Genomic DNA, 17,790 nt, shown 5'->3' on the forward strand with positions numbered 1-17,790 from the left:
TCGCTGGTCATTGACACCAATCGGCCCCGTGATGGCGGGGCTGGGCGTGACGCCCGCACTCACTGCCCGGCCCGGTCCCGCCCCGCTCCGTCCCGCCCCGCTCCCCCCGCCCCGTGGTGCCGCCCGTTCCCTCCTGTGCTGAAGGTCGCAGGTTGAAGGGGCGGCGCTCGCTCTGCGGGGACGCGGTGCCCCGGTTGTGTGCGGCGCCCGTGGGCCGGCAGCATGGCGGGACAACCGCAGCCCATCAGCCCCGTGAAGAACTTCTTCGCCGGCGGGTTCGGCGGGGTGTGCCTGGTGTTCGTGGGGCACCCGCTGGACACCATCAAGGTGAGCCGGTGCCGCGGGACCGGGAGGGGAGCGGGGAACTACATTTCCCAGCGGGCACAGCGCGGGGGGACTACGCTTCCCGACGGCAGCTGCGGGGCAGCCGGGGACTACAAGTTGCGGGGGGACTGAGCGGGCCGTGAGCGCCCCCTGGCGGCTGGAGGACCCGCAGTCACAGCTCAGCGTGGCTGAAACTTGGCGTTAAGAACGGAGCGTTAATCCCAGCAGTTAATGAATGAATACATTCGCTGTTAAATAAGTTAACACTCATTCACACAGTATCACAGTCCCGTGCGGGTTGAAGGGACCTTAGAGATCATCGAGTCCAACCCCCGGGATTCGAGCCCCTGTGTAGCAGAGCGGCACTTCTACCACTTGCGCCATAGGGGGGATTCGAACTGCGGGCCCCAGTGTTGCAAGGCGGCGTCCTTAACCACTGCGCCACCGGGGCACACTAGACTTTGTCTTGATTCTTCAGAGCATAAACGATGTTACCGCTTTACAGACATCACACAGTCAACGTGTGCTGCCCAGCGGTCGCGTTGAAGTGCTCTCCCAATCAAAGCTGGAGCAGTAATACTCAATAAAGCGATGCCTTTCTATCCCCTGCCATCAGGTCAGACTGCAGACCCAGCCCCGGCCGCAGCCCGGTCAGCCACCGCTCTATTCTGGGACCTTTGACTGCTTCAGGAAGACTCTGACTGGAGAGGTACCGCTGCCATTTGCACCAATGCCAAAAGCATCAGTTGTTCTGTACGTCACAGCAATGCAATGGGCTGCGAGTGCCCCCCCAGATACCAAGGGCCGGCCCAGGTTATCGCTTGGATTGACTCCAGTGAAAACGTTTCCATCACTTTACGCAGCTTGAAGGGAGGTCTCATTGGGGATACTTAGTTCCAGACCTCTCCTGTGGTTCAAATCATCATGTTAATGTCTATAGAGCTCAGGGCTAGACTTAATATTGTCTTATTGTAGGCATTGGGCTCGTGCTGTATTTGGAGTTGGCAGTGGAAATTCTAAAATAGGCAGCGAGTTCTGTTGGTTGAAGCCATGCTTTTACTTCCTTCTGTGAGGTATTGTGCCATCTGTGAGGAGGCAGAGCAGCATTCGTTTGGGTTAACAGATACATGTATGTGTATTTATAGTGGAGCATTTACAGTAGGCTTGCATAGTCTTCAAAAGGTAGTCTGAGTTGAACTGGTTGTATCATGTGATTGAACCATAGTCAGTTTTGTTTTTAGAAAGGCAGCCTTGGTTTAAAGGCATGAAGTGACATGGAGTGCGCTGAACTGCTTCCTAAGATTTTTCAGCAGCTATTTACCATTGGGAAATATTGACTTTAAAGGCCTGGTGTTCATTTACTCGTGTTAAGTCTGATTTCTGACTGTCGGATCTTGTTAGATAACTCTCCACAAAATGAGCAATCTGGCTCATAGCTGAAATCTACTTGTGTGGCGGTATTTCGTAGGTTGTTATATAACCAAAACAAGCCTCACTTCCGTGGTCTCTCCCACAAAGCACTGAGATGCTTTTCTAGCTCTGAATTCCACACAGTTTTTAACACCCCTGCTGAAGCACGGACGTCAGAGCTGAGCTGTAATAATAGCCTTCTGATGTCGAGTTCAGTCGAGTAAAGCTGCCTCTCTACTCCTACTCAGTGCTCATCTGTTTCTGTATGGAAAACTGCTGAACCTCTGTGCCTTTTGTTTCCAGTTGTTCATGGGAAGACTGAGCAGGAGAGTCTGATCTTTGTCAGCCAGGCTGGATTTCACTGCACAGTCAGCTTTGTCTCTACACATACAAACACCCTTTGGGACGTAGTGACTTATTTTGGGGAGGGGAGAGGATGAATGGATGGACCAGCAAATATTTAACTTGTGCACGTAGCCTTTATCTAGAAAGATAAGTCTTTTTTTATAAGAAAAACATTCGGTTCAAAGGTAAGATAGATGAAGTAAACATCGCTGCTGGGATCTGCATTGGAGTTTTTCTGTATGTGTAGCCTGGTAAAGAGAAACATCAAGGATGTAAATGTTTATGGTGAAAACATTTTGACTTATGGAAGGAAGAGAAAAATAGTTTGCTCTTGAACTCATTCTAAATTGAATTTGTGTGGGGAGTGAAGCAGTTTGCGTCAATGTCCCTGGCTCTTCCCTTACCATGAATTTGATCCAGCATTCTCAGGCTCAGCAATGGGAGTTCTCACTACTGCATTTGATGTCTTACTGATTGAGCACATCTGCATTTTTTTGTATGGAACTGAAAGGGAGGAGTTTCGACACAAACCAGTAGGACTGTCATTCAGGTGGGTTTTAACTGCATTTCCTTGTACTGGAGATGTAAGTACAGGATGAGTAGTATTGGAACAGAAAGGTGTTAAAGATAACAGTATCTTCTGGGAAGGATGGTTTTCCTCTGAAACAGCTAAGCAGGTATAGTCATAAATAAGCAATAGACCCCATTACTATTCTGATCAATATGACTGACTTGCTGATACTATCCTATACTGTGGCATTTTGCTTTTTGGCAAACTGAAAGGTGCACAAGGGTTATGCAAAAACAAGTAATTCTTGCAATGTTTCCTGCAGGGAGTCCGAGGCTTGTACAAAGGAATGGCAGCCCCTATTATTGGGGTGACACCCATGTTTGCCGTGTGCTTCTTTGGATTTGGCTTGGGAAAAAGGCTCCAACAGAAAAATCCTGACGACGTTTTGACGTGAGTTCCTGAGTTAAGCGGACAGTTGGGAAAGGTGCCGTAAGGTTCCTGCAGCTTCCTGTATTGTTGTGCTTTGATTTGTGGTGTAAATTTGTCTTTTCTCCTAGGCTATAAATATAGTTCTAAAAACTAATACACTCATGTGTTTTAATGCTTCTGGAAGCGTGGGACTGATGGCATGGGCTAAAAACAGACACCAAGTGGGCAGGTGCCATGCAGTTCCCCTTCTACGTAAGAAAGAGCCATTAAGGAACAATTCCATTTTAGCTGAGTACAGCGTGAGTTATATAACAGTTGCCTTCAAACACTCACTATTAATGGAAGCTATGGAATAAATAAATTCATGGTCAGGCAGTCTTGACAAAATTGACATTCATGAATCCCAGTTCTTTTCCCTGCTGGTTTTGATTTTTCAGTGTCTTTAGTTTAGGGTAAAACAGTAGCCATAGAAATGCATTTCTGAAAAGCAGTGTTTATGGGCAGCCCTCCTTTTAGGCACATCTGAGAGAAGGGAAGCTGAGAAAACTTCATATCGCTCTTTCCAGGTGAACTTAGTGCTCCCTTAACTCCTTTGCTGTATTGTGATTTATAGCTCCCCAGAATAGAACTGTAGCTTAGCAACATTTTATTCTATTATTTGTGCAATACGTAGGAGCCCTGTCAGAAAGCAGGAGTTCAGTGTGTTGAGCCAAGTGTGGCAGAGTGGGGAGGAATGGTTTCTGTTGGAGCCTTGACTGGGCCAGGGCTGTTGCTGGGTGCACCTGGCTCTGCAGCTCAAGCTGCTGCAATGGTGAGGAGTGAGCTCCCTCCACCTCTGTCACCCTGAGGGAAGCAGGGCAGGGGTGCTTGGTGCTGCTTGCTCTCCTTGCTGTCTGGTTTACCACTTTGCAGACAAGGCTGAAGGGTAAAACCGGGGGTGTGGGTAAGGAACTGAGAATATAGGGAGACAAAGGGGCTGTGGGCTTACTGCCAGCAGCCCAGCCATTGCTAGAGCTTTGTGTTTTGTACACGTTGTATCAAAGGGAAGTTTTAATGGAGAAGGTGGAGAAATGCAGCATAGTCTTTGGACTGTTCATGTAGAACTCTTCCCAGGCAGAGCAGTGGGAGAGAAAGGACAAAGATTAACAAATAAAAGGTAGATCTGTCATTGTGTACAACTGTGCTGCACCTTTGGTGCTGCCTTTACACAGTGAGATACTGCACACCAAGGATAGCCAGGCCAAACAGAAAAGTCAGGCTCTTAGCACTTTGGTTTATGGACTGAAGCAGGCAGGACGGCAGTACTGATTTTGAAGGGAGGTTTTGGAAGGAAGGAGATTGAAAAAACCTGATGAGCCTGTTCTGTCTTTTCTAGGGCTGGATAATCTCGAGGTGAGTTAGAAAACTCACAGCTTAGTCTGAGCAGGAGGTATGTGTAGCATGGCAGGTGAAGGTCTGAAAGGTCTGGAAGATGGGAGTGGAGAAAATTTAATGGGAATTTAGGAGTAGAGAAAGGTGTAAGGTTTGGAAGGCCTGAATAGAATGCCATAAAATAATAAATGTGGAAGCTGAGATTGTTAAGCAGAATGTGGGAGATTGTAAGAAGAGAGTATTGAGAATAAAAATCGACGGAGAACACTGTAGCAAAAAATGCAAGTGCAAGGAGGAGTATTAGCAAATACAGTAGATGTGCAGATCTGAATTAATGGTTGCTGTGGGAACCAGGGCTTTGAATCTCAGAGACCTTAAATGTTTAGGTCTGTTTATGCATTGATGAGGCGCTTCTGCACTGATCAAAAGCAGTAGATGCATGTCGATCTAGTTCCACTACCAGCCTTGTGTAAAGCAGGATAACTGTGATTCAGGGGTCTTTCTGCCCTTTGTTTCCTATGTACTGTGTTGTGTTAGAGTCTCACTTCTGTTTCTCCTGCACAGATATCCTCAGCTGTTTGCAGCTGGCATGTTGTCAGGAGTGTTCACAACAGCAATCATGGCTCCAGGAGAGAGAATCAAGTGCCTTTTACAGGTAAAGCATTGGATGTGGTGACAGGAATTTAATTTTAGTGGTCTTTCTTGAGGAGAGTATTTCAGAATCCACAGAATGTGTCTTTAATGTTTGGGTGACTGCTGGCTCTGCACCTCGTGAGGGATTTTTAAAGGATAGAGGAAAACGTAAGCCTGAACAAATGAAATACCATCTTCAGCAGAGATGAGAAGGTTTGTTTATGTCAGGCTCTCTTGAACTCCATTAGCATGGTGATGGGCGTTCGCATTCATTCTGACAGATGTGATGTTATCATGAAAGTTTTATACACGAACAAATTGTTTGAACGTTACTAAATTATTTAAAGGCTAATTTTTGTCTGTGTGAGTGTGAGATTAACTAACTGTCTTCAGTTGCTTCAAACTTAGAGTGGTGAGAAACAAGGGAGAATGTAGCTACTGCATGGAACAGTAAACATATCCTCAGCTTGAATGAGAGAGTGCTTTTTGAGGAAGTGATGCGGAGGCTTCATATGTAGGAGTGCTTGAAGAATGAGTACATTTTCTCTCTGGAAACATGCACGTGGCTTTCTAATTATTAGCTGAATGATTGTTCACCGGCCAGAAACCTTCACAAGCCAGAAATTGTCACTTTAATCCTTCAGATCCAGGCAGCTACAGGTGAAACTAAATACAGTGGCTCTTTGGACTGTGCAAAACAGCTGTACCGCGAGGCTGGGATTCGCGGCGTGTACAAGGGGACAGTACTCACCCTCATGAGAGGTAACTGATGGAAACATTCTGATGCTGCTTCAGCTTGAGGTACTTGAAGATAAGAAGCCTGACATAGGCCCTGCTGTCACTTAAGCCAGTTGGAGATGCTTTCTGTCACTTTTATCCTTTTTTGCAGTCCGCAGTTACTCCAATACCTCAAAGGGACTGAGAAATAAACATGAGATTTTCAGTGAGTGAGGAAGAGATTAAATGACAAAGATCAGAGGGATGCAGGAAGTAATTAAGATCTGAGAAGCCAAGAGGAATTAAGGCCCTGAGGAGCTGAGAACAAAAAGAAAATGCAGAAGTTTTTTCTTCCTTCCTTGGGAGAAGGACAGTGACTTCTGTCTGTGACTGTTGAATAATGCTGATTGATTTAAAAGACACCATGGTAGCAGTTTGCTTTTAACCTCTTGAGTGTGGGTTAGACTTTTAGACTGGGATGTGGTGACCCCTCTCACAAAAACAGCCAGAAAGTAGCTATGCCAGGCAGTGATTCTTAGGGCACTTTTCTCCTGTTGAACAAGGTTAGACTGTTTCCTGTATTGGGGCGGTGCTTTCCAAGTACAAGGTGAAATTTCCGTGTTTTGTTATCTCAGTTTAGGAACTTGTTCTGTCATCTGCCTTTCATAGTTTTAGGAAAGCTAGTCGCTCTGTCAGGGTCCATAGCCTGAGACTAGTTGCCAGTTAGGTATGAGCTAAGGATGGGCTATGGAAGTACCTTAAAACAAAGCAAGATCAAGCCCATCAAGAACTAAAACATCTGGCTTCATTAGAAAAACTAATGTGCTAAACTGCTAAAGTTTCTGAACTGATCTAGTCTGCTGCGGAGCAGTTAAGAAAGCTGGGAGCTCATGGATTAACGGCCAAGTTACAATCTGATTTGAAGGGCTGCTGACAGAACAGGTATTTTCCCAGTTCTTGCCTTTTAGCACCTGCTCTCTCTGGGGAAGTTCAGGTTCCTCTGTCTAGAACGACAGAATTTTTTGGTTTTCGAGAAAGCTCAGGAGAGCAGTCTGGATGTATTCAGTGCTGTTGCTGAGCTGGCATGGGGCTTCTGTGTCTCTAGGCTTCATTTTGTTTTCCACCACTCACAGATTTTGTTGTTTATCCTCTAGATGTCCCAGCCAGTGGAATGTACTTCATGACGTACGAATGGCTGAAGAACATTCTGACCCCTGAGGGAAAGAGGTTAGTGAAATCCTAAAGTCATTGTTTCCTGGACTTGCTATTTAATTTTCCTAGTTAAGAAGAGATTTAGAGCAGCATCAATAACAAAAATTGAGTCACTCTCTGTGATTAGAGCTGCTTTGGTCTAGAGTTAACAGACAGAATGATATTCTGAGTTTTGCTCAGAATTTTAGCCATGGATTTTATTAGCCAAGTAAAGAATACTTGGAGTAGATTTGTTTGCTCTTCCACCCCTCTGTGAGTGCAGAAGTCTGTTCTGTCTTTTGTTTTGTGTCCTGTTCCTGCCTTCACCACCACGGCAGAGCATTTTGTTCATGCTGCTGAATGAAAGGATTCAAACTTCTGGGCTGGAGTTGGCACGTTTTGCACAGAGTGCTCTAATTCCTGGTCATCTTGTTCATATTACTGTATTGTTGTCTGTCTGCAGTGTTGTGCAGCCTTCTGACTATCAGCCAGGCTTGTTGATTGACTTTAGTCAAAATATGCATTTGGTTTTTTTCCTTCTTTTTTTTTCTCCTCTCTCCTCCATTTTCCACCCACCCCAATCCTGGCACAGTGTGAGTGACCTCAGTGTGCCGAGGATTCTCTTTGCTGGGGGCTTGGCTGGAATCTTCAACTGGGCGGTTGCCATTCCACCAGATGTGCTGAAATCACGTTTCCAGACGGGTGAGTAGCATGCCAGATTGTCATGGCCACGCTCAGCACAGTGCCCCTGGGAATGGGGTGGGCAGTGATGGAAGATGCCATTCGAGCATCTTCTTTGGTGGGAGGTAGCTTATCTTAAGTGCTGCTTGAGACAAATACACAAAACAAAACAAGTGTGTTTCTAGCTTTTTAGTTGGTTTCCTTGCAAACTGTTGTCGTGTTGTGACTGTTTTATTACAAATGTAAGTCTTCGAAGGGCTTTGCTATTTCACTTCAGACATAGTTGTGTAAATCCTAGTCTGTACTGTCTAACTGTGTCTGCCTTGCTGAGAGTATTGCTTTTGGACTAACAGATCTGCTCTTAAGCATCAGTGGCTTAGTTATAGCAAGGATGGCCCCAGGCCTTCTGGGAGAGCTGTCCTCAACAGTGAAAGCTCAGAGATCCAATCCCAACAAAAGCTGTTCTTCCTTTCTTTTATTCTTCTCCCCCTCCACCCAAGATGTCTTCATCATGTAGGTTTTTTTTGAGTTGATGGTGAGCACTCAGCTTCTGTTTACTGAGCTGGTGATTTGGTTTGTTTGTTTTTGACTGAAAAAGGTCATTTTCCCAAGCAGATGTTTGCACAAAATAGCTTCAAGCAGTGCTTGGATTCTGATGTTGTTTAGAAGATCTAGCAGTATGAACCTGATGAAAATCCTGGGCTATCACTTATGCCTTTAGTATTTGTGACTGCTGTGTGTCTTAGCTAATGTGTTTTGTATTGTTTGCAGCTCCTCCAGGAAAATACCCAAATGGCTTTAGAGATGTGCTGAGAGAACTTATCAGAGAGGAAGGAGTTGCATCTCTCTACAAGGGCTTCACAGCTGTCATGATCAGGGCGTTTCCTGCTAATGCGGTGAGTAAACTGCACTTCCAGATGGGTTTGGGGGACATTGCCACCCATAGTGAATGTTTGTAGTTTGCAGAGGAGATGACAAGCTGCTTATTGTTTTAGCATCTCAGATTCTTATAACTGTAGGTGCTTTTAACTTTTGATATCCTGGTTCAAAAATGTACCTTAGTCAAGGGGGAACACCAACTGAATCCTCCTTCTAAGCTGTGCATTAAAGCGCAGTATTTCTGTCTGCTTGTATGTCCACCAGTAGAATACAGAAATGCATGGATAAATTTGGTCTGGCTTCTCCTTCAATAAATAATGAACCTAGAGGATTAGATGTTCTGCCTATATATGAATAGATGTAGTAGAATTCTTGCATCTGGTGCAAGACCTTTTTTTGCTCACTTCACATCAGCCATGCCAGGTGTTTATACTGTTGCATTCTAAAGCCTTGTTTGGAATAGGTTATAAGAATCCTTATTTGTTCTGTCCGTTCTCTTTTCCAGGCATGTTTTCTTGGTTTTGAAGTTGCTATGAAGTTTCTTAATTGGATTGTACCAGGTCTATGAAGATCACAAAGTCTCTGGAAATTAGAGTGGGAAAAGCGTGCAAGTCTGCCTCAAAGGAATAAATGAATGATCACTTGAATTTTCAGGAATGATTGCTTGCCTTAATACCTTTTTGCCTTCTTCACATTCTTTAGGTGGTGCTATGTGCCATTCAGAAATATAAGGTGAGACTCTGAAATAGAGTTGATGAAGAGCTAGAGGTGATAACACCTGTATTCTGAGCCAATGTACCACAGCAGTAATGCTGTTAACACACACTACACTCACTACCTTAAGTACTTCCTTATGGAAGAAGGGGAGACATCCAAAATAAATTCTTTGTTTACTGAAGAGACATGTAGCTATTAATGCTGAATTGCTTGAAATAATTGTTAGGCAGTGTGTACTTGACTCTCAGTGCCTAAATTATCAGCTGCACATACTAGTATCTACAAGCAGTGTCAAGTAGTGTTCTCATCTTATGCAGTATTTTCAGCTGTGGATGTTTGAATGACGACAGCCATTTTAATGTTATATGCATATGATGCAGCAAATAAGGAACAAAGCAGGTGAGGTTAGAGTTATCTTTTGGTGGGTTGATAGGTATTACAGATACTTAACAGGATATTATGCACTGATTTTTCTCTATAGAACTAGGGAAGAATGAATTAAGCTTAGACACTTACTATAAACTTGAGTAAGGTAGCCAGTGGGGAAACGTGTTTGATTCACCTGAACTCTTCTCTGAAACCCTTTTGTCACTTTCTTTTCCACTGAATATATCCCAGATGTGGTTTCACAAGTACAGCATGATTCATAGCAGCCCATGATTCATCAAATGCTGCATCCTGGAGGTTCGATCCCTCACCTAAGAAATTTTAACAGGACTTCCAGGAACAAAATTAGTCTGACACAAAGGGGAAATATGAAGGTGACACTGGCTCTGCAATCTCATCTAACTTTATTCTAACTTCTGTTCCTCAGTTTTCTTGTAATGTTATTGAACGTTATCACATTTTACTTTGAGAAATTACTAATGCTAAGAGGCAAAAAAGCACCTTTATTAGCTCCTGATTTTGTTGCAGTGTTACCAGAACTCAATAAAGCTGGCTGCTGCTTGGCTTGAATGTGTGCTTCTGTTTATTTTTGTCAGGTTGTGCATGGTTTGTTTGGCAAAAATGTTCCAGTTCTTAATTCCCAGATGTTAATGGGACATCTAAGGCTGTACCTTACTGCTTTTAATGCTTAACTGCTCACCTTTTAGCTTTTGGGTTTTTGGCTCTTTAACATGAGGCTGGAAAATGAATGTTTTGCACTTAGCACAACTCGAAAGGCAAACATGAGGTGCTGTTACAGCTGAAACTCTTCAACTATAAAGTCAGATGCTAAATAAAACCTCTTGTCTGTGTAAAGGATTTGATGTTTTTCAGGAAAAGGCCCAAACATGGATGCAGGGCAGCTTAGGGAGAGAATCTGTACTGTTGCCACACAGAAAAGGCGGCTGAGAGGTTGTTCTTGATTTGCTCTGGCCTACTGGTCGATGCTGTAAAGAAACAATCTCACCTCAGCTTTCAACAAATGGAGATCCTGAATACTCCCCACCCAGTGCTGCTTCAGAAGCCTTGAATCATGTTCTGCCTCTTATATTCTTTGGAAGGGAGTCTGCCTTCCCCAAAGCCCACCTTCATGATTTAAAAGGGAGAGGGCACGAGGTGCAAAACCAATGAAAAAGCCCATGATATGGGAAAAGCCAATTGTTTGGAGGTGCTCCTGCTTTCTTCTTGCTTTCTTACCAGCAGCAGACCCTCTCCATTCCTCACTGCCTAGGAACCTGCTGCACCTCCTGCTTCTCGAAGTCACTGCCGTGGATGAATGAATGAACGAACACTGAGTTAATGCTAGTTCAGAGAAATAGTAATTAGAGGATGTTAATCTGTGAAACTGTTTTAAATTCAGCTCTCTTGGTCTGTTGAAGCTGAATTCAAACTAAGGTCTGCTTTTATGGATGTGTGTTTCCTAACCACCTAATGGCTTTGGCTCCCATGCTTTGATTCTCTGGCTACTGTGATCACCTTTCTGACCTTTGTGCGGGAACTGTGATGCCTAGAAGCAATTTCTCTCAGCTTTTAAGAAGTGTCATCAAGCTTCAATTTTTGCTTAAGCATTACAGAAATAGTGACGCTTCCTGGGAGGAACAGAAGTGTGCATACCGTGCATCTCCTTCCAAAATTCCAAATACTGATCTTTAACGCTGTTTGTTCCACCTGTCCTGTCAACTAATGTATGCTTCATGCTCAGCTTCTGATCTTGTAGGAAACTAGGAAGATCTGAACTATATAGTCTTCACAGTAAGTGCTGTTCTAGATTGGTTTATTTATTTATTTATTTATTTATTGTTAATGCAGTCGCCCAGCAGATGGCTGTCTGGGGCTGTCAGCAAGATGGACAAAGCAGATTTAAAGGCAAGGTCAGAGGCAAGTAAGCAAGAGCACCAGCTGGTGCCCAGTGTTTCCACTTATGGCAGCTGTAGCTTTCCGAGTCAGGCTTCAGAGGTTTTATGTCTCTAGCAGGACAGGCAGGCAGCTGGAAAGTAGGAGCCTCTTCTGCCCATCTACCCTTATGAGGAAGACTGTCATTCTTTCATCTCATGGTGAGGGGGAACAGGAGACTTTCTGTTATCTGGGCTCTGTGAAGCCTTCTCTTAACCTATGAGCTGGCCTGCAGTTGAACCTTGGCTGTGCTGGCACCAGCTCAGTCTCACCTGCCTGTAGCCTGAAGCAGGACTTGTTCTGAAAGAAAGAGATTTCCTGCACTCTCTAATACTTTAGCTGCTACTAGTAACTATATCTCCCTTTTGCCAAGCTGTCTCTTTCTCTAATATCTACCTTTTAAATTTAACTTTATATTTTTTAAGAACTTAAGATCCTTTTTCCAATTTCAGTTATCCTGATTATACTATCCCCACCCTGACCTTTTTACAGAGCTTTGTATTTTGCATGGAAAAATACTGTTTTTTTTAATATGATCTGACTCCATTTGGTACTTTCAGTTAAGAAAAGGAGACCAAGAATAAAGGGTTGCTTTGCAACAACAGCTGTGGGAGGAGAAACGTTTAAAGTGGGCTGATCAGACACATCTGCTTGTTTGTTCAAAAGCTCAAGAACCACTGAAAACTGATGTGGCTGCATATCACTTCTTGCACAAGAAATTCCTGAATTATTTATTTATTATTATTGTTATTGAAATAATATTATTATTTTTAATGTTACTTAACTTGATCCCCTTGTATAATGAAAGAATAAGTCCACGTTACTCCTGACTTTCACACTCGTCTCAGGGGCTTGGGTTTGCTGAGGACATTCTTGCCATCAGCTGTGGAACAATTACCAGAATAAACTCGTAGCTGGTATTTTGGGACTGGTCCTAGAGTAAGTAATCTTTCATCGTGGCCAAAATAGTCTCTTCCGGTGCTTTGCAGCCACTGAGCAGGAATGTACCACATTCGTGCTGTGTGAGAAGGTTCCAGCCATAATGCTGCTTCCTTTTACAGACTGCAAACAAAAAGACCCGCTGGCCCAACAGTAAGAGGCTGCTGGTGCCATTGGATACACTGCACTGAAGAACTTCAATAATGTTGCTCAATTACTCCCATTTGAAAATAGGCCCAGGTCCCTCTGCAGCTTCATGGGGACTTTTGCTTCTGACATTGGGAACTGCTAGGAGCTACTTCCTTCACAGTGTGAGCTCCCCTCATAGGCTGGGAAGCAGGGCTGTAAGGATCCCAGCCTCTGCCCTTGTCCCTGGGATGCACTACCAACAGTCCTACCTGTGCAGATGGGCTGACTGCCTGCTCAGAGGCCGTGTAGGTGACTTCATCTGAACATGTTTGATGTCCTGGTTTTATACCATGCTTTGTCTTCCTGTCTAGTAGACCCTGCCTTGATCAAGCAGCCCAGTGGAAGTGAAGGAATGGGCTGTAGGGCAGAATACACTGCCTAACACAGCATTCTTGACAAGAAAACCATTTCTAGTGCAGCAACTTTTGTTGTAAATGAGAACATTTTGCACCGGCTCAGAGTGTTAGAACAGTTTGGCTGCTCTATCTCTAAACCTGGTAAAAATAAAAACCTTTATTAGTGGACAGATAGTGTTTATACTAACATCTCCACATTTAGTTTAGTTTAAGCAGTTTATAATTCGTAGGTCCTCTTACTGGAAGAATGGCTATAAAGATCAGTATCAAAGTTACAGCAAAAGGCTACAGATAAGCTTTACTTCCCTTTGTAGATAACAGTTTGAATGTAAATTTGCTAAAGTACACGATGCTATTGCTAACAACTGTAGGTATTACTGACTGGAAAGCTGCAATGTTCCGTAATGACTGCTTCTTTGTCAGTGTGGAGTGCTGGCTTCTTTAACAGTGCTGCTGCTCTGCACTGGAGAGAAGTTGCACACAAGCTGTTGATATCTAAATAAATGTTGAGCTGCCTGGCTATGGATACTCCAATGCTGAAAGCAGATCCTAGCAGCGGCATTTCTTTTTAGCATTATTTCCTAATACAGTTTCCTAATAGTTATTTTTTTTGCTGGCAGGTGTTTGTTCCTTCCTCTCCACTTGTATAGTCAAAAAAATCCTAAACTTCCATTTAGCCTTGAGTATTTTTTCTCTGCCCTGGTTGAAGGTAGGAAAATCAATTTTCTGTCCCTTCTCATCTTTAATCTCCATATAGATTTCAGCAGAACCAGCTGAAATGCTGAAAAGGTGTAAAATTACAAGGAGTCCTTCTCCTCAAGTTTAAGCTGATGTGATGGAGAAAAGCCCTCAACTGCCTACATAGACAAATGCTAAACAAAAATACATCTCTTTGAAACACAACCCTCCCTGCTCATTCTTCCCTGCTCACCCTTGACTTATCAACCACTGCCAGGCAATTATCTCCTTTGCTGGCTGCCTCCTGGCCTGAGCCAAAGTTCAGGAACTGGCAACTGGTGGAGATCACTCCAAAGAAGGGAACTTGGCTGTTCTCAGAGTCCCTTCCCTCACTTCCCAGCAGCTGCAGCTATGCTTAGTTGCAAGACACCGCAGGCTTTTGTAATACAGCTCAATTCAGGCTCCAACAGCAGAGGTTTCTCTTGGAAAGGAGCCTGAAGCTGCCCCAGTAAGTAGGTAGGACAGGAGGGAACATAGGGACCTGGTTCTACTCCTGCTTTGTCAGTGCCAGCACCAGAAGTAGGCTGGCTACTGCTGCTGTTGAGATGGGAAAGGTGTGAAGATAGAAACTACTGTGTGGCTTTCCCAGCAGCAAGAGTCTCTGTATTTACCCATTAGGCCCCAGCAAACACAGGCACAGAAAGAAGGACTTTCCAAGTCTTTTTCCCAGGTACACACAGTTTCCATTCAGCAAAAGCTGTGTTGGGACTGCAAGGTTCAGTTTCATCTGTGCCAGTGAGGAGCTGGAGGGGGCTCTGCTTCTTCAGGAAATGTCGTGTGTGAGGCACAGTATAACAGGACTGGTACAAAATGTGTGTCTCTTTTGAGAGGAGCAATATATTTTGGTATGGGCAAATTATCTCCTGTGTTGATGAAAAATTTCTTTTTTTCCACCTCCATTTCCTTACTTACGGGGATGGCTGAAGGAATGAACCACTCCTATGTCATAAGTACTGCTTGTTCCAAAAGCAGAGTCACTCTTGGTATTTCATTCAGCAACAATCACAAAAAAAACTAACACATTCTATCAGTACTTGGCCCATGCAGTTAAGGACACAGATGGAATGGAGGGTGTCAGGGGGCACAGCCATCCAATGGACTGAGCAACTATCTCCAGGACATGTTAAATCATTTGAAGAAAGTGGGGATACTGCGCCTCTTTTCCATATCATAGTATGTTTTTCCAGTATAATCTGTCTACATTTTCCAACAGTACAGTCTGAAGATCCTCTTTTCTTGAGAAATCTGCACATAAAAGGAACATATGTCTTTTTAATTTTGTTTCCTAGTGAACTAGAATTTACTATGGCTAATGTTACTCTTTCTGGAAAATACAGAAGCATACTGTGTCACTAGAACTGCCTTATTTAATCAGACCAGAGATCTCTTGGCCCAAAGCGCAGCCCGCAGTCAGCTAGAGGAGGAACTGGAGGAACAAAGAGCACGGTACTTCCCCAGCCTGCTCTTCCACTTCTACCAAGTCACATCCACATTTGAGGGAGGTACTGAGATTGACATTGCAGCTGTGCCTTTTCATTTTGGTGCTCTAGGCCTCATTTTCAGCTTAACCACCTTTTGGGGACCTTTCTGGTTTTGGCCTCTACAGTCTCCAATAACAGCAAGTCGTGTTTAATTGTGTGCTGCTTTTAGATTGGCTGAATGCTGACTTCATTGATGTCCCTTAAATCTTGTCTCATAAGAAATAATGACATTTTCCCTTCATCTTTTCTGAAATAGTTTGTGATTTTTTGGGTCTTTCTCCTTTGGGTTTTCTTTCCAAACCGACAATTCTTTAACTTCTTGTACAAAGCCATAATCTTCCCCCCTCTCTTTTCTTCTTTGTATTTCTTAAGCAAAGTGTATTCCAGGTCACAGTTTCTATACAGCCATATTGACATCTTCTATTTTGTTCTGTAATATTTTCCCCTGGGAATTGACCGAGTTGATTTATTAAAATTGGTATTGATTTTTAAAGATGCTTAAGAAGTTTACTTATCGAGTAGTTGGCAGCATTCTGTCTTCTATAGGTACTTCTATCATAAAAGCCTCCTGGTCCATCATTTCTGATAAATCTGAGTTATCTGCTACAAAGTACTCTTACTAAATTGACAGAGGATTCTTTGCTGCAGGTGGTGTACAGATTTGTAAAGGATTTTTTTAATGAATCCACGTAACCTAGCAACATTTACACCATCAACAAACAACTGGTGTTTTTCTGAGCAAAAGAATGCCCAACCCATTGTTCTTTATTCTGGCTCCATTGGTAGTAATGGCAATATTTACAATGCCCAGCCCACTGTATTTAGAGTCTTTTTCTTACCTCATATTCCTTTTAATCACACTTCAGCTCACCGCTAAAGCTTTATTCAGAATAATTATAAGATTCTGAAGTGAGATATCCATGGAAAGTGCTCACCTTGATTCTTCAGTTTAGTTTCCCATTTGGTTGTTAGAGGAGCAGTTCACCATATGTCATGGCTGCTCTAGATTGTCTGAAATTCAACTGCTAGGAAATATGAGATCTGCTGTTTGATCACGAGTGCTTTCTGATGGGAGAACTGTGGTAACCACGGAACTTTTGAAATTTGCCAAAATTTACTTTGAAAAGAGGATGTTTTCAAAATCACTGGTTTCCTGTGCTGTTTGTTTTAAGAAAATGTGAGGGTTAACGGCAGTACAGAACCCCACCTAGATGATTACGGAGATAAAAACAGGAAATCCATTTTCATTAGGTACATAGATGCTTTCAAGTTGTCATAGGTAATGAGTTCATAGACTCACAGATGGCTGAAGAGTCATCATGCAGAGACTCCCCTGGCCCCAGGACAGCTTTGTCTGGGCTTTGTTTGTATCATTTAATCATTGAAAGGACAGATGAGGAAGGTTCACCTGGGAGAGGACTTTGTACAGGAAGTTCTGTTCTTGTCCTTCATAGACTTTTCTGTGTCAAATGATAAGAGAAACCTTTCTCTGTGATCTAGCACCATGAACTACTGCAAGTACTTTATGGGCATTACCCGGCATCTGACAAGCCTCAATGAATTCAATTTGATCTCTGTTTAAAGAGATCAAGTTAAAAGATTACAGCTATGGATATAATGTGGACAGAAAGAAATGCGAACATCTCAGGATTCAGTAGTGGGATCTGGCTCTGCCAGAGTATGAGACCATCTAAGACACCACAGAGGGGTACAAGAGAACAGAGAAAAGTACCCCCGTTTCACAGGCAGCACATTGCACACAGGATGCGAATACAACTACCTCTCAAAGGCTTTTAAATACTTGCTGGAATTCAGCTGGGAAGACGTAATCCCTTGTGGTCACTAGACCTTACATCTGTAAACCACAACACATTAACATCTAGTGCTCTTGTTTAACTTATTCCCTACGACCCTTTTTTCCCAAGACCTTCTTTGCACTCAGTATTGTTTAAGTGATTTTGTAAATACAGAATCTACAACAAAAGTCCCATTTTTGCTGAAAGCACTGAGCAGCCTTCGCCAATTCCTCTGACTTGTTCCAGCAACCAAAGCATTAATTTTCAAGAGTGCTTTTGAGACTTCTAGCTATCAAATACTGCTCCCAAGGTTCACTCATCATTTTCCTCCTGTTCTAGTAGCTCTTGCCAAATTTATTTCAATATAAATTCAGAGAAATCTGTTTTTCAATTTATATGATAAGGGTGTAAGCAAAACGTAACCTCATTTCTCCGAGGACAGTTCTCAGCAGCATGAGAGTCTGAACTGCCAATACAGCGAGTGCTTCTTGCCTTATCTATTTTACCTTATTTATTGGGTCTCCTGTAAAAATACATACAGTTGAACATGCCATTAAGATTTCCACCTTACCGGATGTAGTAGAACATTTAAAAATACAGTTTAACTATTTGCTTTTGGTTGTGAGAAGAAGCCGAACATATATCTGTGAATAACTCAGCAAGCTACCGTGTCCTTTCAAATGAAAACCTGTCGCTTCTTCTTACATTCAGCTTCTGTCTGAGAAGATGCATATTTAATGAAGACTGTGCTGCTCCCTCTTTGC

General features: G+C 43.3%; 1 protein-coding gene across 1 annotated transcript; it reads left to right on the top strand.

The window, feature by feature from the left end:
- Window positions 1-120: 120 nt before the first annotated feature.
- SLC25A20 (solute carrier family 25 member 20) lies at window positions 121-10,165 on the top strand. The gene is made up of 9 exons (XM_015875273.2): window positions 121-327; window positions 941-1,033; window positions 2,913-3,040; window positions 4,955-5,045; window positions 5,668-5,785; window positions 6,895-6,967; window positions 7,524-7,633; window positions 8,384-8,508; window positions 8,997-10,165. Exons 1-9 carry the CDS (start codon window positions 223-225, stop codon window positions 9,057-9,059), a joined length of 906 nt encoding a protein of 301 aa, XP_015730759.1. The 5' UTR covers window positions 121-222; the 3' UTR covers window positions 9,060-10,165.
- The last annotated feature ends 7,625 nt before the right edge of the window (window positions 10,166-17,790 follow it).

Source organism: Coturnix japonica, chromosome 12 (genome assembly GCF_001577835.2).
Source record: "Coturnix japonica isolate 7356 chromosome 12, Coturnix japonica 2.1, whole genome shotgun sequence".
In the NCBI taxonomy this organism is placed as follows: domain Eukaryota; kingdom Metazoa; phylum Chordata; class Aves; order Galliformes; family Phasianidae; genus Coturnix; species Coturnix japonica.